Raw genomic sequence first — 24835 nt, forward strand, 5'->3', positions numbered from 1 at the left:
TGGAAGCCCATGAATTATTTTGAATGTTTGAATCTACCGGTACATTTTGTTCACGCGGCTTCCTGTGGTGTCTTCCTTCCCCTCTGAGAACATTTGCTCCCCTGAAATAAACACAGTTGGAACTCTGGATTACCTATGATCTATTCAGAATCCATTTCTTCCTTCTCAGGCTTTTTTGATTCCCTGTCAGAGTGCAGCAATGATGGAAATATTGGATAATGACCACATACTTGCTTCTAAATTGCCAAAGCAGAAACTTCCATTTTTTAGAGTGGAGTGGGGCTGGTAGGACTTTGTTCATTTGTCCCAAATGTTCCTGTCGGACATATTTACTTGTGCTAGGAACAGGCAAGTGTTGAAATAAGCTGTCCACCCCTTCTCTGGTCCATGGTCTAACAGGTGTTGACTCTCCAATATTTGATAGGCAAGTAGAGGAGGAGAGAGGGCAGTTTCTTAAACTAGAGTGGCCCTGAGTTGTGCTGGAACTGAGTTTCACCTTAGTGATAAGAAAACCAGTTCTGCACATGAGCCAAGTGCCAGACCTAAAGCAGTCAGGCAGGACTAAAGGGAATTGCTCAGCGAGGCTGTTTTCTGTGACTCTTTTGCCAGGATCTCATAGGGGAGGGGTTTTGATGGGGGAGAGTGGATGTGTTTAGAGATAAGTGCTCTTGGCCTAATGACCCAAGGAGCCGTAGCCATTCCAGCACATTTAAGATCCATCAGTGTTATTTACTGAGCACTTGTTGTGTAGAGCACAGTTCTAAGATCCTGGGAGAGAACAGTATGCCACAGTTGGTAGATACATTCCCTGCCCACAACACATTTACAGTCTAGAGGATAAGGAAAAAGGTGGAATGGGCAGCAGAAGGGAAAGGCCAATGCCAGCTTACAGAATGGAGAAGACATTTCCAGGCCTCTATATTCCAAAACATCTTGGAGGCTGTTGTCCCTTCCAGGTGAGATGAACAGGCTTAATAATAATTGTGGTATTTGTTAAGTGCTTCCTATGTGCCAAGCACTGTAATAAGCGCTGGGATAGATACAAGGTAATCAGATCCCCTGTGGGACTCACAGTAGGAGAGAGGACAGGTTTTGAATCCCCATTTTTCAGATGAAGGAAGTGAGGCACAGAGAAGTGAAATAACTTGCCAAGGTCACAACAGGTATGTGGCAGAGTGGGATTAACCCAGTTCTCTGACTTGCAGGCCCGTGCTCTTTCTATTAGGCCAGGCTGCTTCCCTTAATCCCGGTGCCTAAAAATACCCCATTGGCCTGGAACCTCTTCCTGGCATGTAGACTATGGGAAGAATTGGAAAGCTAGTGGAGGCTGCCAGCGGTCCTGAACTCACTCACTCCACCTGTCTCTCCCCTATCCTTTGACATTCAGGCCTGATGGAGATTCTCCCAGATCGATGCATCCAGATAGCTAAGAAGGAGCTGATGTACATGGGCACCGTGGGCCTGGTGATGTATCTTGGGGGCGTTATCTTCATCAACAGGAAGCGGACCAGCACCGCCATGTCCGCTCTGACGGAGGTGGGCGACACCATGGTGAAGGAGAATGTGAGTACCACCTCATCGTTCGGATGGAGGCTGGGACCCATTGGATACAGGTGGGAGGGAGACCTACAACTGCTGAGGGGGGAACTGAGCTATTGACTAGATGGTAAACTTTTTAAGGGCAGGCATCATGACAACAAACTCTATTGTCCTTTCCTGAGAACTGAGTATGGAGATCAGCAATCAACCTATTTAATGAGCACTTACTATGTGCAGAGCACTGTAGTCAGCACTTGGGAGAGTACAGTATAACAGAGCTTGTAGAGTTGTTCTCTGCCCACAACAAGCTTACAGTCTAGAGGGGAGAAGACATTCAGTAACACTGTTGACTGACTCAGGAGGTCCAGGCAAGAGCCTATGGATGGTTTGATACATCCTTTCTCTTCTTCTTCAAGGACTTCCTGGACCCTGGTCCTGCAGACAGTGAAATACAAAGCTTTGTAAGGGAGACATTAATGTTGGTATTTGTTAAGCGCTTACTATGTGCCGAGCACTGTTCTAAGCGCTGGGATAGATACAGGGTCATCAGGTTGTCCCACGTGAGGCTCACAGTTAATTCCCATTTTCCAGATGAGGTAACTGAGGCACAGAGAAGTGAAGTGACTTGCCCACAGTCACACAGCTGACGAGTGGCAGAGCCAGGAGTCGAACTTATGACCTCTGACTCCGAAGCCCAGGCTCTTTTCCACCGAGCCATGCTGGGGTGGTTACTCAACTGAAGAGCAACTTTGTTGATGATTATCCCTAATGAATCTAGAAAAGTAAACTCAGAACTGTTAGCCACTCACTGGGAATGCTGGCCCCAGAGGGTCAGCAAAGAAGAATTGTTCAAAAACCATGCTGGGCACAGCTGTGACAGCAAAAAAGAAGAGTTCTCCCATGAGCCCTGAGAGGATGGAACTGTGGATCACACATGTGTCTTACTGGTCACTGAGGGTGGGCACTAGAAGAGTAATGTGCTGTCTAATATCAGGGGCAGTTGAATATCTGTGGTCACAATATCCCATGGGGAGAGACCGTGTCTTCTCTCTACTAGTTCACAGGTTCAGCCTACCTAGAAATGTATCAATTTTATCTTGGGCCTGGCCCCAACTGAATGTGTCTATGGTCTCTCCTCTGTTGGAAAGCTTGGCTTGACTCTAGGGAAAAGACTTGCTCTGGAGATCGGCGAGGTTGTCCAGTAGCAGAAACAAACTTAGTTTCTTGATCTCTTTCCTTCTCTCTTTCTCTCCTTGGATTACCTAATAGCTGAAGGTGTGGATTTACCCCGAGGGAACCCGGAATGGAAATGGAGACTTGTTGCCCTTCAAGAAAGGAGCCTTCCACCTGGCCATTCACTCAAAGGTGAGAGGCTAGCATCTATGGAGAAGGGGGAATTTGTCAGGCTCATATTGTCAGGGGGAAGAAGGGAGGACATGAGGGGGACTTAGAGGTAGCCCAACTGACTCTTCAGTCAAGGAAGAAATGCCTGCTCCTGGTTGGGCACCTCCTGACAGGATGGAGTGACCCTCTTTGGTTTGAAAGCAGGAAAGGGTGGAGGGGATTTCCCTGTGGGACCCATGGATTCTCATAGAGTACCCCCTCTCCCCCACACACTCTTATGCTGAGGAATTGGGCCTCAGACTATGGCCATATTCTCCGTGTCTGAAGTGAAAATTGTATTTTATAGAATTTTACTTCCCTCAAGAGTCTCAATAATAACCTGCAAGTAAAACCTTGAAGTGTTGGATTGCTTCATTGAAATGTCTTGTGTTGGAGTTCGGCCCAGAAGAAAGTGAAGTGTTAGATTGAAGCCATAAAGTTAGGTCATCCTCCCTCTGTCAGCTGTGAGATTGTCTTCTACTGCAGCTTCCTGACTGGAATGGAAGTTTGCCCAAATAATGGGCTACTACCTCCTCCCACTCCCAGACAATCAATCGATCAATAGTATTTATTGAGCACCTACTGTGTTCTACTTCTCTCTCTGCCAAGCTACCTGAAGTCAGAAAAGCAGGTCCTGGGGTTCAGAAAGGGTCACCACAGTGATTCCATGATTGAGGCTTCCCAATTCAGACACCTTCCTATGGGAAGGGTAGCTCTGCTGCTGGCACTGACTTACTCCCTTCCCTCTCCCCGCACCCTACCTCCTTCTCATCCCATGCTCCATGTAGTGGATCAAAGACAGGCTCTTGGCTGGATATTTCCTGTACTCACATTCACACCCTTCCCTCAGCTTTGTGGGTTTGTTTTCCTTTGAAATCACTGGTTCCTTCAGTGGAGCCATATGGCTGGATTTATTGCCCGAAAATCTGGGCAGTGCTTTGGCAGGGGAACGGGGATGATTACAGTCCTGGCTCTGACTCTGTTTTCCACTGGTTGTGTTCTTACCTGTGTAAAGTAGGGATTCTGCATCTGGCCTCCTGGTTCCTCTGCTCAGGCCAGCCAAGAGAGCTAACATTCAATGGTATTTATTGTTTACTGGATACAGAGCACTGTACTAAGCACTTGGGAGAGTCTTATATTAGAGACTTGCTAGACACATTCCCTGCCCATAATGAGCTTACACCTCCAGAAAATCAATCAATCATATTTATTGAGTGCTTACTATGTATAGAGCTTGGGAGAGTATAGTATAACAGAGTTGGTAGACACATTCCCTACCCTGATGACCTTGGGCATGTAAAAGTGTCCCGAGCCCTGTATGGTTTTCTTTGTCATGGCTACATGGGACGTATTGCGCCCGATCATTTAGCACAGTGATCCACAGTGTAAGAATTTAGTAAATACTATTGATTGCCTGATTGGTTATTCCCTGCCTTTTTCCAGTCCCTAGAAAACAAAACCTAAAAAACATCTGTGGCTTACTACAAGGTAAATTCTTCTAGGCAAGGTGTTGGGTTTGGATTTGAGAGGCTGAACATGGTCTTTTTGATTTGTGCAGGTGCCATTTCCTCCCTCTTCACCCCCGCCCCCAATCTGTTGGTGAAGCTCAGCCCCTTTAAGCGGGTGCGTGTAGGTGACCACTTAGCCAGAAGATAGAGGGGAATTCAGTCAATCGTATTTATTGAGCACTCACTGTGTGCAGAACACCATATTAAGTGCTTAGGAGAGTATACTATAACAAACATATTCCCTGCCCACAGTCTAGAGGGAGGGAGAGACTGGTCAAGGAGCTGACAAGGAATCCCACTGAAGAGCGTCTCAAAGGGGACACAGTCTGGTGGGTGTTGGGGGCCGTTTTGGCCCTTCTAAGAAGGAAAATTTCCTGAGAAACTGATCCCAGAGAGGACTGAATCAGACTCCTCCCCCCTGAGAGCAACAAGGAGGGACTTCCCAAAGCAGAGAGCCAGGCTGTAAGGGGACTGAGTCCTTTCCAAGATAGAAGGAAGTGCAGAAGCTGACATTCTGGCTCAGGAGGGAGGTAGACTAGGGAGAGCCCACGGTGGGAAGCTGAGGTCTGATTTGAAGGACTTCCTTTCAGAATCCCTGAAAAGAACTTATCTAGGCAGGTTGAGTCAGGACCGTTCAATTTATAGCTTATCTCTGATGTCATGGGGGAGATTGATTATACTGCTCCTAACCCCCTTCAAGCCATTCTACTCTACCTCTTAAGGTGCCAGGCTCAGAGAACAGGAAATATGATTTAAATTCAGATTTGCCCCCTCCCCCCCTTTTTTTTTTTAAAGGACTTCAGAACTTTGTCACTCATTAAGGGTCCAGTCTCCTCACAATGGCCAGTAGAAAACCTGAACTTTTGGGTCCTGAGGTTGGGTCTTACCTCCTTCCATTAGATTACAAGCTCCCCAAAGGCAGGAATCATGTCTCTTTTGCTTCTGAAGTACTCGCCTAAGTGCTTAGGACCTCTGCACACAGCAGGCCTGCATTAAATGTGAGTGAGTGAGGAGCTTTGAAGAATGTTTCATCCTGTCTCCGATTGCTCAGGGACTGATTCCTGGAGAGCCATCTGAGCTGCTGAGCTGATGTGAAAATATATCCTGAACATCCAGCAAGGGAGCTGGGACTGTGAATATGGAGAGACCTGAGGGCAGTTTAGCTAACTACCTGTTAAGGCTGCTCTTGGGTAAACATAGCTTCCTATTGCCCAATAAAACTGCCTTTCTGGAACACTCAGCAAACTTTGTCTCTCAGCCATTTCTCACAGCTTTTGGCTCACTATGAGAGTTGGGGTTCACATTTTCCTGATACTTTGCTCTGGGATTTTCTTTTAATTTAAAGGAACTGTTTCCTTCCCCCTCCCTACTTGCTCCCTTGGGAACACTGGGGGCCTTGGGAAGGAGATACAATTTGGTGACTGAAAGTGATCCAGCAAGTTAGGCTGCTTTCCCTGATCTGCTGAGTAATTCCCCCTCCATGAGACCTTGGTTTCCCCATCTTTAAAATGGGGAGGATAACCAGAGTTGCTTCCCCTGTCACACACTTTTTTTAATATGGTATTTAATAATGTTGGTATTTGTTAAGCGCTTACTATGTGCCGAGCACTGTTCTAAGCGCCGGGTTAGACATAGGGGAATCAGGTTGTCCCACGTGGGGCTCACAGTCTTAATCCCCATTTTACAGATGAGGGAACTGAGGTACAGAGAAGTTAAGTGACTTGCCCACAGTCACACAGCCGACAAGTGGCAGAGCTGGGATTCGAACTCATGAGCCCTGGCTCCAAAGCCCGTGCTCTTTCCACTGAGCCACGCTGCTTCTCTGTTTTAAGTGCTTACTATGTGCCAGACCCTGTACTAAGTGCTGGGGTAGATACAAGCTAGTCAGGTTAGGCATAATTCATATGCCACATGGGGCTCACAATTCCCCTTCTACAGATAAAATAACTGAGCCCAGAGAAGTTAAATGATTTTCTCAAGTTCACACAGCAGACAAGTGGCAGAGCAGGGATTAGAACCCAGGTCCTTCTGATTCCCGTGCTCTATCCACATAGGCCATGCTGCTTCTCAGCTAATGGACTTGGTTGGGGATGAGGGAGGGGCCTGAAAGGGCTCTGAACTTGACGGAGGAAGGGACAGTGGGCGGTTTCGTGGAGGTTTCCGGTGACTCACTTGTACTAGTCACCCTTCATCCACTGTCTCGCCAGCTCAGATCTTGGCTCTTGCCACCTCCTCCTCTTTTTTTCTACTAGGCTCAGTGGAGCTGAGTCTGTTCCAGGTTGGCCTCTTAATTCTCTCTTGCCTGTTATCTGGGGGCTGGACACAGCGGCACCATTCCCAGTAGGTGAGGCAGGGGACAGGACAGGAGTAAGAGTGGGAAAGCTGAAAGAGAGCAGAAGAGAGAATAGGAAAATGGGACCAACCCTTCCTCTCCCACAGAGATTTCAATTCTGAATCAAAATATCTGCCCAGGCACCTCCCAATAACCCATCCCCAATGCTGAGTAGACTTTGGTACCCCGATCTTCTCAAAATATGAAACCACACCCCAAGGAATCAGGACTTAATCATTGTGGTACCTGTTAAACATCTACTGTGTACTAAGCACTGGCATAGATACAAGATAAATAGGTCAGGCACAGTCCCTGTCCCATATGGGGTTCTCAATCTAAGAGGGAGTACAACTGAGGAAAATGAGGTCCAGAGGAGTTAAATGACTTGCTCAAAGTCACAAAGCAGGCAAGAATTTAGAACCCAACTGACTCCCAGGGTCGCACTGTTTCCACAGGGCAACGTGGCTTCTCACTTATTCTGTAAGGGGAGATGAAGAGGGCTGAGACTCTGAGACTTTATTGATCTTTTCATTTTCTTAATGATATTTGTATTCTCTCCACCCAAAAGGTGCCAATCATCCCTGTGGTGTATTCATCTTACACTTCCTTTTACCGGCCAGAAACAAAGCTTTTCACATCAGGTACTTTGTGGCTTGTGGGGGTGGTGGGGTGGTGTGTGTGTGTGTGTGTGTGTTTCACCTCCCCCTCCTGCCCCCTTGCCAACTTTTGCTTTTGAAAGCCTGCATGAGGACCCAAGCAGCCACATCCCTTGGGATTCCTTGCTCCAGCCCCTGCCCTCAGTAGGTAGTTTATAGTAATAACTATGGTGTTTGTTAAATGCTTACTGAGTGGCACTGTTCAAGTGCTGGGTAGGTACAGGATTATCAGATCTCACAGGGGCCTTAGAGTCTAATTAGGAGGGAGAACAGGTATTGAATCCCCATTTTGTAGATGAGGGAACTGAACGAAGCAAAGAGAGGTTAAGTGACTTGCCCAAGGTCACACAGCAGGTATGTGGCAGAGCCAGGATTAGAACCCAGGCCCTCTGATTATCAGACCCATGGTCTTCCCACTAGGCCATGCTGCTTCTCAAATCTAGGCTCCAAAGTCCTCTCCAGCCCCAGGACCCCTACTTTCTCCATGCCCTTTAGGGGTCTACTAAGCTGGAGCTCTTATACTGTGCTAATTGGGTTGTTGGCAACCCAAAGTCAGAGAGGGAGAGAGAGACACCTTGGTTCTAGTTAGGGCCACATTTGGGCTCTGGATTGCCTTTGGCAGAAGACAGGAGCCCCTGACCTCACCAACTGGGGCCTCTTGTGGGTAGCTGGCCTGGAGATATTTGGAGATTTTCTCCTCTTTCTGGGGACAAGACATTCTGAAAGCTTACAAGACTGAGACCCCAGGGGGCTGGGTGGGAGCTGCCAGCTTCAGTGATGCTGACGGCTGGCCTTCAAAGGTTATGAATGGAGAGGTTGGGCCTCTCTGCTGGATTGTTCCACCGACGGCTCTTGGACTGCAAGGGCTGAATCTTGTCTTGTCTTGTCTTTTCAGTGATAAGAACAGTGCTTGGCACATGTAAGCACTTAACAAATTCCATAATTATTATTTTGCTGTTGAGTTTTCTCCGACCCAAGCTAGGAATGGAATGGGTAGTCCTATGCTCGACTCTCCCTCCTATAGTCGAGACTGTTAGAGTACTGGAAATTCTCCAGGTGCATCCCTGAGAGGGGTAAAGGGCTGAGTAGAAGGGGCAAACCTTATAATTTTTAGTATTCTCCCCCTGTAGACTGTAAACTGGTTATGGGCAGGGAACATCTGCTAATTCTGTTGCACTGTACTCTCCCAATTGCTTAGTACAGTGTACCAAGCATTTAGTACAGTGCTCTGCACATAGGGAGAGAGGGAGATTGCTTCCAATAATGATGGTGTTTATATGCTTACTATGTGTTAAGCATTGTTCTAAGCATTGGGTTAGTTACAAGCTAATCAGATTGGACAAAGTCCCTGTCCCACATGGGACTTCATCTTCATTTTATATAAAAGGTAACTGAGGTCCAGAGAAATTAAATGACTTGGCCAAGGTCACACAGCAGACAGGTGGCAGATCTGGGTTTTGAACTCAGGTCCTTCTGACTCCAAGGCCTCTGCTCTATCCACTAGGCCACGTTGCTTCCCTCTAATGGACCCTTCTGCTTATGGAGCCGCCTCCCCAGTCTTTCGTAGCAACAGTCCAGTCCCCGTGATGAAACCAGAGGGGGTGGGGTGAGTGGGGTGTGCATGCGTGCGTGCCTGGAGCCGCTTTGGAGGAAGTGACATGGCTACCGTTCCTGCTCTCTCATTTCTGTCGGGTTTATTGGCTGCTCCCCTTTCCAGCTGGCACGGTTCGCACCCCAGCCTTTCCCTGCAAACCTTCAATGGGAGAATCGGGTATCGTTCTTGGCTCTGCAGACTGGACTTTACCAGAATCAGATCTGGCTAGAGTCAGGGCTGGCCGGGTGGGCCGACCTGTGGGCTGGGCAGGATTTGAAACTTGAATTTTCCTGCCCGGCCCTAGCGTGGCTAGCCCCAAGAGGGCACTCTGTGCGAGAGAAAGCTCGTACATCTTCTAGACGAGCCCCCAGGGAGAAATGAGACCTGGCACTGAGAACTGAGAATGCTGGGCAGGGAGGTGGGCAGGAAGACTGAGGGGAGAAAAACTCCCTTTTGGCTTCCCTGTCCTTGTTTGGTATGACCATGGTGGGTGAGGAGGAGGTGTGTGGGATGGTCTGGAGCTATGTCCAGCTTCCTGTCGTCCTTTGGTTTAGCTGAGCAGAGGCAAAAGCCAGCATATGCAGTAGAGGGCCCTATTCATATCCCTTACTCACAGGACAATTTCCCTTGTCCCTTTCCTGATGGGTGTGTGTGTGTGTGTGTATACATCCATCCCAGGAATCTACTTTACCTCTGCAATTATTAATAATAACTATGGTACTTGTTAAGCACTTTACTCTGTGTCAAGCACTGTTCTAAGCGCTGGGGTAGATTCCGGGGAATCAAGGTGGACATAGCCTCTGTCCCATATGGTGCTCAGTCTTATCGTCATTTTACAGATGAGGAAACTGAGGCCCAGAGAAGGGAAATGATTTGCCCTAGGTCACACAGCAGATGTGGTGGAACTGGGATTAGAACCCAGATCCTTCTGATTCTCAGACCTGTGCTGTAACCACTAAGCACACAGTAAATAGGAATGAATGAATGATTAAGCAACGGGGGTTCTCTAACTTGGTAAACTGGTAGAGGGTCCCTAGTTAATGACCACACTGTTGGTCAGTAGTGCCCAATATAGAATGGCCATGGATGTGCTGACAGTTGGGGAGTGGGAATCTGACACTTCTGCCTCCTCGCTTACCTAAAGTGGATGGCAGGGCAGTTAGAAGAGCCAAGCAGGTACCCCAGCTTGTGCAGTACTGCCTATTCCTTGTATTTTTAATTCCCCCGCCCTCATCAGTACACTGACCTGCGTCCTCTCTCCTCTCCCCTCCTTTCCTCTGCAGGGACGATCAAGGTTGAAGTCCTCGACCCCATCGAGACCAAAGGGATGACGGCAGAGAACGTGCCTGAGCTCATGGAGCGGTGCCACTCAATCATGCGGGAGAGCTTTTTCAGCCTATCCAATTTCCCGAACAAGGCCAATGGGGCCCATGGGACCACCCCTGCCCCAGCCCAGTAGCCTGGGCCCATGTATAAGGGAAGCAGGGCAGGATGGGTGTGGGGAGGTGGGGGCTGAGACCAGGGGCTTCTCTGGATAGCCAAAAGTTGAAGGCTAGCTTCTTAGCCCCTCCCGCTCCCACCAGTACTCCACCTCCATCAAGGCAAGTGTCTTCCTCTGGCCTCCCACGGTTCCGTTAACAGAAGCCGCCCCTCCCCAGATGGAAGGATTTGACGCTGCCGTTGGCCAGCTCTGTCCTGTGTCTCACAAAGGTCCTGTTCTCCTCGCACCCTCAGTTTCCTTCCTCTGGTGTCTTTGGATGCTGAGACGATCCCTCCGGGGCTCATTCTTTGCCTCTGTGAGGAAGCCCAGGTGGTGGACCCCCACCTCTCCCAGTCCTCCGCCAACACTGAGGCAGCATTTCTCTCTTGGGGCGAGGCCCATTCCAGGTGAATGGAAAGAAGTTGTCTGTGTGTTTGTGTGTCTGTCATTCACCCCCCACTCCACCTCCAGCACAAATGATGGCATAAACAGAGCTTCCCGACCTCATGCTCACTTCCTGGGGTTCTAGGTGTCATAACCCCAGCCCTGGAACTGTTGATCAGTCAGAAAACTGCACCTTGCCCTGAAGACTGGGGAGTGTTAGTGGACGCTCTTTGTGCCTCCCTCTTCCTCCCTCCTAGCCATGGCCTTGAGCTGCCTCCTCTCCCTGCAGTCACCTCCCTGCAGGCTAGCACGCCACGTGGAGACAGACCACCCAGCTAACAGCAGTGGGGGATGGGCTGGGGGTGGTGCTTCAGAGGCCTAAATTTAGGCCCCTGCACACACTGTTCTTTCAGACACGCAGGCAGCGGGGCGTTGTGGTGGATAAACAGATCCTGTCCTGTGAGCGCCCAAGAGAGGAGGTATGCACCAGCCCTTGGGCAACCTTGTCACTTGTCCCCCTTTCTGGCAGCTGGCACAGGCCAGATGCCAGGCTAAACAGCCTCCCACATCTTGTGGGAAGGGAGTGAACAACTTTGTTGTCAAGAGAGCTCATCCACAGCCTGGTGGGAGTTTCCAGGAGAGATCGAGGCAGAACTCATACAAAGGGTAAAGGAGCAGGGTTAAGGGACAGTGGTGAGAGGAAATGGAGAGCAAATCTCGCCCCTCCCCAGATCATGGAAGGTGTGCCGGGGGGGGGGCGGGGCGGGGAGTTGTGTGTGTGTTTGTGTGTGTGAGTCTGAAATGAGGTAGATGTAGGAGTGGAGAAAGAGAGGAATTACCTTAAATAAACTGTGTTAGGGTTGGCAATCAGCTTCCATGCCAAATCCAGTGACCATGGGAGGTAGAGGGCACGGTCCATACTCTGTGCTGTGGAATAGGCCACTTGGCAGTTTCTGGATGTGTTAATGGCTGCTGGGGTGAAAGGAAGTGGCCCTAAACCTTATTGATTTAGCCGCAGCCTGTTGGTCCTCAGACTGAGTCCCCAGAGCCTGAGGTTGTCAGGCAACCAAGGGCTCATGTTAGTAATTGAAGAGATGGCCCCAAAGCAGGGTTGCAGCCATTATGGGGTCAGGAGAGGTGAGGCAGGGTCATTGATGGGGCTGGGATTAGAGCTTCCTTCCTCTTTCTCCTCCCCGCCCCGGCTCCAGAGCTCTGGGTAGCCTTCTCTTTTTGACTCCCAGCCCCTTCTGGAGAAAAAGCCATGTGTTCAAAGTCCCCCCTCCTTATCAGTATTTACAGATAAGATAGAAAATGTATGTCAATGTGGGCATGCTCAAAGTTGATTTGAATTTGGGAAATGGGGGGGGGGGTGGTGTGTGTGTGTGTGTGTGTACGTGTGTGAACTCCAATCCATATTGTGCTGAAAAGGGACTTGGAAGAGGGTTGGTAGATATCTGGAATCCCTTTTCCTTAGCAAGCAAGGAGGTAAATCACATCGCTAAGCTCCTGGTGGGAAATCTGCTCCTAGCCTGGAAAAAGGGACAGGGGGTGGGTGGGGGTGGGAGCCTGCGGAGGGTCTGTTTGGCCAAAGACAAGCTGAAAGTGTTTGCTGTAAAAACTGAATCTGAGTGCTTCTTCTGGAAAAGTGCCTCTGGACATACTAAGGCAGCTGCCTTCTATCGAGTTTTACTTCTGTTAAAAATGTATATTTGATCAAACTTGCACAATTTTTTTATAAAGGAATTAAATAATGCCCTGTGTGGTAGTCTGCTTGGAGGTAAAGTCATCTCAGTCATGGAAAACTTGAGGGAAATGTTCTTTATCATTCTTTGCCCAGGAAAAGAGGGTGGAGGCAACAGAACCTGCTATGATCTTTTCAGCCTGCTGCATGGGCCTTGGAATCATAGGAAATGGATTCTAATCCCAGCTCTGCCAACTGCTTGCTGTGTATCCTTGGGCAAGTCACTTAACTTCCCATGCCTCATTTTCCTCAACTGTAAAATGGGGATTCAATACCTGTTCTCCCTCCTACTTAGACTGTGAGCCCCATTCAGGACAAGGACTGTGTCCAACCTAATTAACTTGTACCTACCCCACTGCTTAGAACAGTGATTGTCACATAGTAAGTGCTCATCAAGTACCATAAAACAAACAGTTCAGTGAAATAGAATTCTTTTGCAAGCCAACGAGTGATTAACTGGAAGCCTAAACTCTCCCCTTCCTAGTCTACCTGGTCTTTAGATTCATCGCTGGGCTCCCCCTGGCATGAAGATGAATTTCTGTCACAGAAAGTTGGGAATCTTTCTGCATCTGGCTGGAACAAGCAAACCTTTACAATAATTCATCTGGGGCAAGTTGGCTGGCTACCAAAGCTCAGGAGCAAATTGGATTAGTTTTGCCACCTGCCCTTGGTGTCCACAAGCCTTCTGGGCAGGATCTGTTTAAATCTTTGTGATTCAGCCTGGAGCTGTTTGCTGAGGGGTACAAGAGTGTTGATAGCCTTAGTGGGTCCAGGGGGCCTAAGGCCAGCCTGCTGAAGTCAGGTTGTTGGAGGGATAATTCTGGCTGTAGCTGGGGAAAGGAGAAATGTGAGAAGCAGCTCAAGATTCCCTGTCTACAGTGTCTAAATATCATTTTACAGCAGGGCCCAGAGGAAAGAAGTCAGGCCTGGGAGTCCTGGGTTTTAATCCTGGCTCCACCACTTGCTTGCTGTGTGACCTTGGGTTAAGTCATTTCACCTCTAGACCAATACCTTGCAAAATAGAGATTTTTTTAAGATAAAATCCAGGTAAAATGGAATACCAGTTTTCCAGCCCTCCTATACTGTGAGCCCCATTTTGGACAGGGACTGCTGGGCCTCATTATCTTATATCTATTCTAGTGCTTAGTATACTGCTTGGCACAGAGTAAGTGCTTAAATATCACAGTTATTAGTATGGAGAACCAAAGTGGGCTATATGAGCCTGCTCCCTTCACAGATTACGACCTGAGCTCATGGCTGGGTACAAAAGTTCTCACCTTTTGTCTACATAAATGGTTAAAGCAGTTCATTTCTTCTGGGCTAAGTTACCTAATCACAGCAGTTCTGATTGGAGGCCTCTTCCTCCTATGCCTTCTACTTTGATTCCCTTATTACTTGGACCCCGTCACCTAGGTTTGACTAAGGATGAGAGGACAAGAGCCAGATCCAATTTTCTCCATCTCTCTCCTTCTCTCTCCATCTCTGCCTCTCTTCTAATCAGCAGCAGGCTTCACCATTAAGTCACTGTTTATAGCAATAACTTATGTAGCTGGTCTGTGCCGAGTGCTGGAAGGGAGATCAATGAGATCATGCATTGAGCTTGCAATGGCGTATCCAAACCAAAGTATGGTCATTCTCTCCATTCGTGCTGTAGCCTTCTTTCAATTAACAGATGCTGTCAGTTTTGGTATAATTGCAAACTTATTTCACTACATATTCCTTCTTGTGATGTCTCCAACCTCCCACATTTTCTAGCCTTTGCTCAGCTTTGGTCCTGAAAGGTCTATTTGCCTTTCAGTTCTTCTTACCTGGTATCAATACAGAAACCCCTTGCTTGTTAGCTGTGGCAATGGGTCGAGTTTTTCTGATACTACAATAGGCTTATGGCTACTGGGTATCGAAGCAGAAAAGCAAGTCCCACAGATTGGTACATTTAAAAATTAGTGGGTATTGATAATAACAAAATGACCCCCTAAGAGTTAATTCAGGGAAAAGGGCTTGTGAGTTGGGATTAGAAACCCCAGTTTATGTGGATTTTATTACCCTGCAAGTTAGAGAAACTGCCCAAGAGGATTGCTCTATTGACTGGTGCATCCAGTTTAGAGTTTTAAATGACCTTCTCTGGTATTTGGTCCCCCACCAACTCAAGAGCTAGAAGGACTCTATTACACTGAACCTTCTCAAGCACTTAGCACAATCCTCTGCACAGAGTAAGCACTCAGTAAATACTACTGATTGATTAAAGGGTTGAAGTTCAGCTAATCCGGCCTCCTGCCCCTAGGCAGGCATAAAACAAAACCATTCAGGACCACTGTTGCTTTCTTTATGGTATTTGTTAAGCTCTTACTATGTGCCAAGCATTGTACTAAGCAGAAATGTAGATACAAGGTAATCAGGTTGGACAGAATCCATGTAATAATAAAAATAGTGGTACATGTTCTAAGAGCTGGGGTAGATACAAGTTAATCAGGTTGGACCCCAGTCCCTATCCAGTGTGGCTCAGTGGAAAGAGCCTGGGCTTGGGAGTCAGAAGTCATGGGCTCGAATCCCAGCTCTGCCACTTGTCAGCTGTGTGACTGTGGACAAGTCACTTAACTTCTCTGGGCCTCAGTTACCTCATCTGTAAAATGGGGACTAACTGTGAGCCTCACGTGGGACAACCTGATTACCCTGTATCTACCCCAGTGCTTAGAACAGTGTTTTGCACATAGTAAGCGCTTAACATTATTATTATTATTATCCCACATGGGACTTAATCCCCATTTTACAGATGATTGAACTGAGGACCAGATTAATTAAGTGACTTGCTGAAGATCACACAGCAGACCTAGCAGAGCAGGATTAGAACCCAGGTCTTTCTAACTCCTAAGCCCTTGCTCTATCCTCTAAGCCATGCTGCTTCCCGCATGGGGTTCACAGTCTTAATTCCCATTTTACAGAAAAGGTAACTGAGGTACAGAAAAGTGATGTGACTTGCCCAAGACCACACAACTCTTTCTTAAAGAGTTGTCTCTGGGAGGGATTCCATCACCTGTTGCATCATTCTACTTTCCTGGTCATCCACTCAGAATCTGTCCAGCTGCATTTTTGATTCAGTCCTTTGAGGGCAGGGGGAGCATCTGGTCAGCATCCTCCCCCATAAAACCCCTTTCATTAGAAAAGGAGCATAGTGATGTAGTGGAAAGGGCTCAGGACAAGGAGATCTGGGTTCTAATGTTGGCTCCACTGCTTACCTGCTGTGTGTCCTGGGTAAATCACAACTTCTGTTGGCTGTGGCTTCCTCAGCTATAAATTGGGGAGTCAATATTTGTTCTCCCTCCACCATATCAGGGTCTGTAACTATTCTGATTGCATGGTAGCTTCCCTGATTCTTGGAAACATAGGCTCCTTATGGGCAGGGAACATGTCTATCACCTCAGTTATACTGTATTCTCCCAACTGCTTAATACAGTGCACTGCACACAGTAAGCACTCAGTAAACGATTGATTAACCAAAGCCACAATCATAATGGTGATAAACCAATCACTAGTTCGGACCCTGACTTTCTCTAAATGAAATCCAATTCCTTTAACCTTGCTCTTTGGCCCCATTTTTGACCCTTCCTGAAGAGAAGCTGCCTGCGATTCCAACAGCATCTGATAATGATGATGATAATAATAGTTTTGAGAGCTTACTATGTGCCAAGCACTGGAGTTGATGCAAGATAAGGTTGGCACAGTGAGTGAGCAGCGCCCCATCTACTGGCACTGAGGTAGAGAGACACGGCACTGAGCCTGATTTGAAATATTTATGACCTTTTCCAAGGTGGGGCAGGCACAGTGAAAATAGATTCATGGTTCAAATTACAAGTCCCTTAAAACCCTTGGCTGTTATTCCTCCCGCCTCACCAGCCCCCTCACAGGTTAAAGAGAAACATCTTTTTAAATTTAAAACAACTTGTGCCTGTAGGAACTAGTAAACTCCCCTGACACAGTAATCATGAGAGTAATTGTATTTAAGCACTTAAATGACAAGGACTCTACTAAGTGGTGGGGTAGATACAAGATAAGCTGATCAGACAGTCCTTGTCCCACCAGTGGCTCAAAGCCTAAAGAGGTGGGAGACTGGGTACTGAATCCCCATTTTGCAGATGAGAAAACTGAGGCACAGTTGAATTTGGGGAAGCAGCGTGGCTCAGTGGAAAGAGCCTGGGCTTCGGAGTCAGACATCATGGGTTCGACTCCCAGCTCTGCCACTTGTCAGCTGTGTGACTGTGGGCAAGTCACTTAACTTCTCTGTGCCTCAGTTACCTCATCTGTAAAATGGGGATTAACTGTGAGCCTCACGTGGGACAACCTGATTACCCTGTATCTACCCAGAGTTTAGAACAGTGCTCTACACATAGTAAGCGCTTAACAAATACCAACATTATTATTAAGTAATGTGGCTTAGTGGAAAGAATATGGGCTTGAGAGTCAGAGGACCTGGGTTCTGATCTCAGCTCTGTCACTTGTCTGCTGTTGGACCTTACTTCTCTGTGCCTCAGTTCCCTCATCTACAAAGTGAGGATTCAAACCTTTTTCTCCCTCCTACTTAGACTTTAAGCTCTATTTAGGATCTACTCCAGTGCTTAGTACAGGGTTTGACATGGAGTAAGCACACCAACAGAAACCACCATTGTTATTATTTGCCTGAGGTCATACAACAGGTGAAAGGTAGAGAAGGGATTAGGAACCAGGTCTCTGTTTTTTCCCTTAGGCCACACTACTTCTCCAGTACTGGAACCCAGGTCTTGCTAGGGCTCAGCAGAATGATACCCAGATCCACATTGCCATCAGACAGACTCCACACCTCGGTCCTCATAGTAGTTTCTGTGTCTGGAGTTTAATTCTTTGGTTTTTTACAAGGGCTGGATGAGTCACAGCAGTAATAAGCAGCACACACTTCCAAATCCGTTGGGAGTCGAAGCGACCCTGTCGTACCTTCAGTCTCGCTGGTTTTGTCTAGACGGGTCACTTACCCTCGTGGAAGGTTAGAGGCCTGCTCCCATCTTCCCCGACATCCTCACCCCAGGGCCCAGCAGCCACCTGGGGCCCCTGGTCAAAGCAGAAGGAAGTCAGGATGGGAGAGAGGTGGAGTACCTCAGTCGTTGCCCCTCAGGGCTGCTGCCTGGTTTACTAAGTGCAGGGTTGGGGCACGGCTCCAAAGTGACGCGACAGGAGGTCAGGGAGAAGGCTGGGTTGCTGTCTGAGGAAGCGCCAACCCCTGGAGCAGTATCAGGTGACTTCCGGCCACCCTCCGGGGCTGGCAGAGGCCTACTGAACAACTCCCTGGTGCTACTGCAGGCTCCCTGGGAGAGGAAGGGGGAAGGGAGGAAGGCCCTGGAAGTGGGAGTATAGGCAGCAAGCGGAGGACGCGAAGGACTGGAAGTGATGGACACTGGCCCGCAGGTTGGATCCGTGGACTGGCTTCACAGGGTGTGAACTGGGGAAGCCTGCCTGAGAGTGGTGATTTCTACACAGAGCAAGAGAGTGGCATCTTCCCTGAACTGGAGCTTCGGTCCAAACTAGCTCTGGAAAAAAATCACGCCAGGAAGTCCTGGCCTCTTCAAGTGGGGAATGGTGATCCCATATGGTAGTGATGTCTTCACAGCTCATTCTTGCATGAACCTAAATGGCACAGGGAAGAAGCAGAAGAGGTGAGTGGGCTCTGGGCAAAGTGTCTGAGTTTCCAGGTCCCCTAGTCTTCCCCTGCTCCAGGTCCTGGTTATCGTAGAGGGGAGGTGGGCACCCCCACCTCTGAATTCCCCAACTGTCATCCCAGGTTAGGCAAGTCTATTCCAAGACCATGGAATCCAAAGCTCACAGTCAGATTCAGGAGACAGAGTTAGAAGGACTTGGGTTCTAATCCAGGCTCCACCACTTGTCTGCAGTGTGACCTTGGGCCAGTCACAACTTTTCAGGGCCACAGTTCCCTCATCTGTAAAATAGGGATTAAGACTGTGAGCCCCGTATGGAACAGGGATTGAATCCAACCCGATTTGCTTGTATCTACCCCAGTGCTTAGTACAGGTTCTGGTACATGGTGCTTAACAAATACCATAGTTATCATCATCACTGTTGGGTCCACTCTAATGATTATCCACAGACATCACATGCTCCACCTCTGCCCGATGCACACACGCCATTCCCTGTGATGGGATATATCTGAGTAACTCTGAACTTTTGCATGAAGTATATTAAGACCCAAGTAAATGGTGATTTCAGTAAAGCTTTCCATAGCTGCTTAAATAGCTGCATCTTGAGCCTTGAAAACCCTTTTTCCCACAGCACTTTGGCCCTATTCCTGCCTTTCAAAGGCAGAGACCACTCCTTGTTCCTTGGGAAGGGGTCTTTGACACCAAAATTTTTAAATAGCTGGCTGAGACTTTTCAAACCTCTTCCATCTTTTTAGTTAGGAGGGACAGAAGTTTTCCCAGGCTGTACAGCTTGACCCCAGAAGGGACTAAGATCAGCAGTGAAACTCCATTTTCCAAGGAAAGAAGGGGTAGTCAGACAACAAATATTTGCCAAATTCTTCATCCTGCACATTGGGTGGCCAATCATCTGGCTATTTGTAGGGCAGTCCAACCTTCAGCAGATCTGTCCCTTGTTCTATGTGCATGTGTGTAGGGGGGGAGGCAGGAAGAGGGGTCAGTGATTACCCTAGTTGTACCCAAAACCTTTAGTCTGCAGAAGATGACTTCCCCCTCAAGATGTTTTCAGATTGAAAGGGAAATTGGGGCTCATACGCAAACAATCAACCTGTTTAGGCCCGCATAGGGACAGTAGTTACAAGGGCCATACGTGGTACAGGCTGGCTGGAGAATGGGTGAAATCAATCACTTCCTGAAGGAGTGTTGCCTGGAGGAGGTGACTCCTGAGCTGCAATGAATTGAAACTCAGAACCTCTCCTAATTTATTTCCACTTCAGCACCTTCCCCACTGACCTTTTATTACAGCCACCTAGGAACTGACAAGTGTTTCCTGCCCTCTTCCAGCCCAGGCATCACCTGGACCAGTGGGCAGTTGGACTGCAGAGCTTGTCTGCCATAGTATGCAGTGGGAAAAAGTCGGAGTCAGAGAGGTGGGGAGGGAGTGGATGGGGGCCTTCTCTAACCTCAATCTGCAGCAGCAGCTCCCATTGAAGTTACTGGATCTGCTGGCTGCTCTCCAATTCTGTGGGAAGGAGGGAGGTCTGTTTCCATCACCACAGAGTTTTTCCCTCCTCCCATGCCCTTCCCCCGCAACTTATTTTTTTACGGTACTTGTTAAGTGCTTATGCACCAGGCACTTTATGAAGTGCTAGGGTAGATACAAGCTAATCAGGCAAATACAATCCCTGTCCTACATGGGACTCACAGTCTAAATCAGAGAGGGGAGGATTTAATCCCCATTTTACAGATAAGGTAACAGACACAGCGAATTTAAATGACTTTCTGAAGGTCACACAGCAGACAAGAGATGGAGCTGGGATGAGAACCCATATCAGAATTGGGATGAGAACGCAAGTCCTCTGACTCCAAGTCCTGTCCTCTATCCACTAGGCCAGGATGCTACCCTTTGGAAGCTTCTCTTAGTGGGGCACCAGGACTCTGGAGCCTGGGCCCGTTTTCTTGGATTTGGGGAAGAAGAGAACATAGAAGCCAGCGTCACCTACTCTCTCTTGGTTTGACTCCAGTCATCCCTGCACACAGAGACAGTAGAATGATGGTTTTAGCTGCCTGGGGCTCCAACCTCTTCTCAGTCTTTCAGGGTGGCTAATAGAGCTTTCTCAGTGCCTGACTCTTCAAATATTCCAGAACACCGTCCACCTCCTGCCATGTCTCCACGGCCAAAGCAAGTGGAGGCCTTTACATGGGTAATTCTGTAAAAAAACCTCCCATCCTCTGTGAGTTTTGGTATGGAGAACTGGCCCAAGTGAGCCTGAGAATGCCATTAAGTGTTAAATTTTGATTCCATTCTAGGAGCCTCCCAGCTCACCCAAGAGTCCTGAGGATCTGGGTGGTCATGGCCAGTTCCATCTGTCTTCTTGCACCCCGTGGGCAGCTGTGCAGCTTTGCTAAAGAAGCCAGCTGCAGAGTGAGAGAGTGTGCGGGTCCTCCAGGTGGCTGGGACCAACCCAATCCAGCAGTGGAAAAAGCAGAATTAGTGTGGCTTAGTGGATAGAGCACAGGCCTGGGAGTCAGAGGACCTGGGTTTTAATCCCAGTTCCACCACTTGTCTGGTCTGTGACCTTAGGCAAGTCACTCTAACTTCTTGGGCCTCAGTTACCTCATATGTAAAATGGGGATTAAGAGTGTGAGCCCCACTTGGGACAGAGACTATATCCAACCTGATTAACTTGTATCTACCCCAGTGCTTAGAACAGTGCTTGGCACATAGTAAGAGCTTAACAAGTACCATTATTATCATTAGTGGTTTACAAGTGAGATCATGTAGTGGTCAACCTCCTAGGCACCCTCTGGAACAACCCACCCCTTCTCTATCTCCCCTCCATTAGCTGATTACCCAGGAACATAGTCTGCAGGGGGGACCAGAGATTGCCATGTTCTTTTCAAAGACCCTATCCTGGGCCAGAAGCATCTGATAAGTCTCTGCCATCATTTAGCTCTTAACTGTAGGGCACTCAAAGTGGCTGCATTAAGTCTGCATTTGCTGAGCATATGAAGAGAAATTGATCTCTCCTGAGGACGGAGGACCTAAGTCAGGGCAAACACGCCACACACTAGGGCTGGGTTCCCCATTTCATTCCCCTCAAAGGGCCAGATGAAATGCTCTGCAGAACCTCATCCAGCAGGGGAGTCCCAAGCATCACGAGGCCCAGTAGTGTTTAGTCCTGCCCTGGAGACACTGTAAAAATGGAAAACCCCAGGGCCATATCTACCTCACCAATTAGGACAGCTGAACTCACGTAATAATAATTGTGGTATTTGTTGATGTGCCTGCAGGTATTTTAAACCCATTTTACAGGAGGAAGTTAAGGCCCAGAGAAGGTGACTAGCCCAGTGTCATACAATGGGCAAGTGGTAGACCTGGGATTAGAACCCAGGTCTCCTGACTTCCATTCCTGTGATTTTGCCTCTGGACCCTGCTGCTTTCCACCAGATCTAGCTTACTGGCTTGACTATAACCCCTCCCCCAGACTGCTCATAGGCTTGCAAGCAGCTCCAGTCCACCTCAGAGGGCAGGCAGAGGAAAGGACAGAACTGAAAGCCAAATCAGCCCACATGACCCTGTTAACAGCACTAGTCAAAGATCAGGTGAGGGAAGAGGATGAACCTAGTTGTAAAGATGGATTTCACTGATCTTCCATCCAGTCCCCTAGAGAAGCAGCATGGCTCAGTGGAAAGAGTCCGGGCTTGGGAGTCAGAGGTCATGGGTTCTAATCCCAGCTCCGCTGCTTGTCAGCTGTGTAACTTTGGGTAAGTCACTTAACTTCTCTGTGCCTCAGTTACCTCATCTGTAAAATGGGAATTAAGACTGTGAGCCCCACGTGGGACAACCTGATCACCTTGTATCTACCTCAGTGCTTAGAACAGTGCTTCGCACATAGTAAGTGCTTAACAAATGTCATCATTATTATTATTATTATTACCACCTCGGGCTACTGAGAGCCAGATGTAGTATGAACCAGGCTCCCAGGAAAGGTGGTGGGGGACAGTGGCTGAAGGGTGATTGAGAGGAGCTTAACTGGAAGGCAGAGCTAGCTGTCACCCTAGATGCCCCTGCCCGACCAAGGCTGAGGCCACTCTGACCGTGGCACAGGGCACTTACAGGTCTCAAGGCGCTCCTCCAGGAAAGAGATCTGCTCGCTCAGTGAGTCAATCCGGTCCAGCTGCTGGAAGGAGTGAGCGAGTAGGCTGGTGTGGTCGGGAGCCCCGGCATCCAGGGTGGGAGGGAGGAGGCTGTGTATCGGTGCCAAGGCCAACTGCAGTTTCTGAAAGAGAAGGGAAGTCAGATCCGTTAGGTCTCCTTTGGTGCTGGACTGTCCCTGGACGCACAGGGCCGGGAGTGGCCCTCGGGGCAGACGCCCACAACACACCCCTCATGCCTCCAGGAGTCTCGGAGTAAAGGAGGAGCTGAGCAAACCTGCTTTGGGCATAATTTGCTCCCACATGATATTACCCAGGGTAGCTGGGGCACAGCATGGCCTAGTGGATAGAGCACTAGCCTGAGAGTCAGAAGGTCCTGGGTTCTAATCCTCACTCTGTTGTGTGCTGTGTGAACTTAGGCAAGTCACTTCTCAGTTACCACATCTGTAAAATGGGGATTGAGACTGTGAGCTCCACGTGGGATAGATACTGTGTCCTACCCGATTTGCTGGTATTACCCCCCCAGAGCTTAGTATGGTGCCTGGCATATAATAAGAACTTAACAAATGCCACAGTTATTATTATTATTTGTATGTGTCCAGAGGAAGTCAGCTGACCCTGTCAGTCCCACTTCTGGGCTCTTTGGGGACATAGAAGGGAAAGAAAGATTAAGGAAAGTATTTACTAACGGTTTACTGATGGCATTGACTTGGATTTTCTGCAATTCTCCTCCTAATTAAAACGCCATTGTGCAGCCGCACTCCATATGGGGCTTGGAAACTCCCTCACTTTTCCAATTAAATTGATCTGCAGTTGGAGGAAGCTGAGACCACTTAGTCCAAATATTAGCATAAGCTTTTGGCAAATAAACTGACACCTGTTTAACTGACTGTACTGGATTCCCCCAGGCAGGGGCAGAGAGGAGAGGGAGGAGAAAGAGAAAGGGGAGGGGGGAAAAATTAGCCCATCATTTATATGCATCCTCGGCTCCCAAAAGGCCCAAGTTACTGGTGAGCATTAAAGCACTTTATAAGCATCTCCCCAGAAGGATGGCTTGGACTCACTTGAACACTTCAGACAATTTACAAGGAGCAGAGTCAACTCCTGGGAGCCAAAGGCTTCAGGTCTTCGATCAGTCCAGCCACAGAGGTGCTGGGTGACCTTAAGAAAGGAGATTGAGTTCTCTGAGCCCAGAGGCTCCTAGAGTTGGAGGCCTGAGTCTGCTCAGCTCAAGCCTGTTCGGGAAAGATCATTTTCTTACGGAAAATGCTTTTGGAATCGGAGTCTGCTCTTGGCTTTAGAGACCAGCGTGCCCTAGTGGAAAGAACATGGGCCTGAGCGTCAGAAGAACTGGGTTCTAATCCTGACTCTCCTGCTTGCCTATTGTTAGATCTTTGGCAAGTCACTTAACTTTTTGTGGCTCAATTTCCTCATCCGTAAAATGGGGATTCAATACCTGTTTTCCCTCCTACTTAGAAAGATCTCCATGTCTCCTATCTTTTTAAATTGTTTCTACCCCAATGCTATTGGCACTTAATAAGTGCTTAACAAATAGCACTGTGGCATTCCTAACATTCAATCAGTGGCATTTTTTGAGTGCTTACTGTATGCAAAGCACTGTACTAAGTACTAGGGAAAGTACAATACAACAGAGTTGGTGAACAAATTCCCTGCCCACAAAGAGCTCACATTCAGTGCCCATTTAGCCTTAGGATCATTCTGGCAATAGGAAAGACATTTGGGTAAGGAATTGCTTAGCTCCCTGCCAAGTGTGCCCCAGGGAGTCTGAAGCCAGCAACATATCTGCTGATTGAGCATTTTCATCATTTTATATGGTACTCGTTTAGTACTTACTATGTGCCAAGCACTTACTAAGTAATAATAATGTTGGTAATTGTTAAGCGCTTACTATGTGCAGAGCACTGTTCTAAGCACTGAGGTAGATACAGGGCAATCAGGTTGTCCTACGTGAGGCTCAAGGTCTTAATCCCCATTTTACAGATGAGGTAACTGAGGCACAGAGAAGTTGAGTGACTTGTCCAAGGTCACACAGCTGACAAGTGGCAGAGCTGGGATTCGAACCCATGACCTCTGACTCCCAAGACCGTGCTCTTTCCACTGAGCCACGCTGCTGCTCTAAGTACTAGGGTAGATATAAGATAATCAGGTTGACCACAGTCCCTGTCCCTCATGGGGCTGAAAATAAGAGGGAGTACAGATGAAGAAACTGAGGCACAGAGAAGTGAAGTGATTTGCCCGAGGTCACACAGCAGGCAAGTGCCAAGACCAGGATTAAAACCCAGGTCCTCTGACTCCCAGGCCCATGTTCTTTCCGCTGGGCCACAACAGCTTCCCTCTGCTTCCCTTTCTGGCTGTTCCCCCGTG

At 48.3% G+C, this 24835-nt stretch overlaps 2 protein-coding genes across 8 annotated transcripts in view; one reads left to right on the forward strand and one right to left on the reverse strand.

The window, feature by feature from the left end:
* The window catches only part of AGPAT2 (1-acylglycerol-3-phosphate O-acyltransferase 2), a 30603-nt gene extending 17974 nt beyond the window's left edge, over window positions 1-12629 (forward strand). Inside the window, exons 3-6 of the mRNA XM_029063311.2 lie at window positions 1388-1563; window positions 2809-2904; window positions 7331-7403; window positions 10296-12629. Coding sequence (XP_028919144.1) covers window positions 1388-1563; window positions 2809-2904; window positions 7331-7403; window positions 10296-10471 — 521 coding nt within the window. The 3' untranslated portion in view covers window positions 10472-12629. The remainder of the gene's footprint in view (window positions 1-1387; window positions 1564-2808; window positions 2905-7330; window positions 7404-10295) is intronic.
* Window positions 12630-17461: 4832 nt separating this feature from the next.
* Window positions 17462-24835, reverse strand: part of EGFL7 (EGF like domain multiple 7) — a 41365-nt gene continuing 33991 nt past the window's right edge. For all 7 annotated transcript variants that reach the window (XM_029063351.2, XM_039911785.1, XM_029063350.2 and 4 more), the window contains 2 exons: window positions 22413-22575; window positions 17462-18266 (listed from right to left, as the gene is read on the reverse strand). In XM_029063351.2, coding sequence (XP_028919184.1) covers window positions 18244-18266; window positions 22413-22575 — 186 coding nt within the window. In that variant the 3' untranslated portion in view covers window positions 17462-18243. The remainder of the gene's footprint in view (window positions 18267-22412; window positions 22576-24835) is intronic.

This window comes from Ornithorhynchus anatinus, chromosome 4, assembly GCF_004115215.2.
Source record: "Ornithorhynchus anatinus isolate Pmale09 chromosome 4, mOrnAna1.pri.v4, whole genome shotgun sequence".
NCBI classification, from domain to species: domain Eukaryota; kingdom Metazoa; phylum Chordata; class Mammalia; order Monotremata; family Ornithorhynchidae; genus Ornithorhynchus; species Ornithorhynchus anatinus.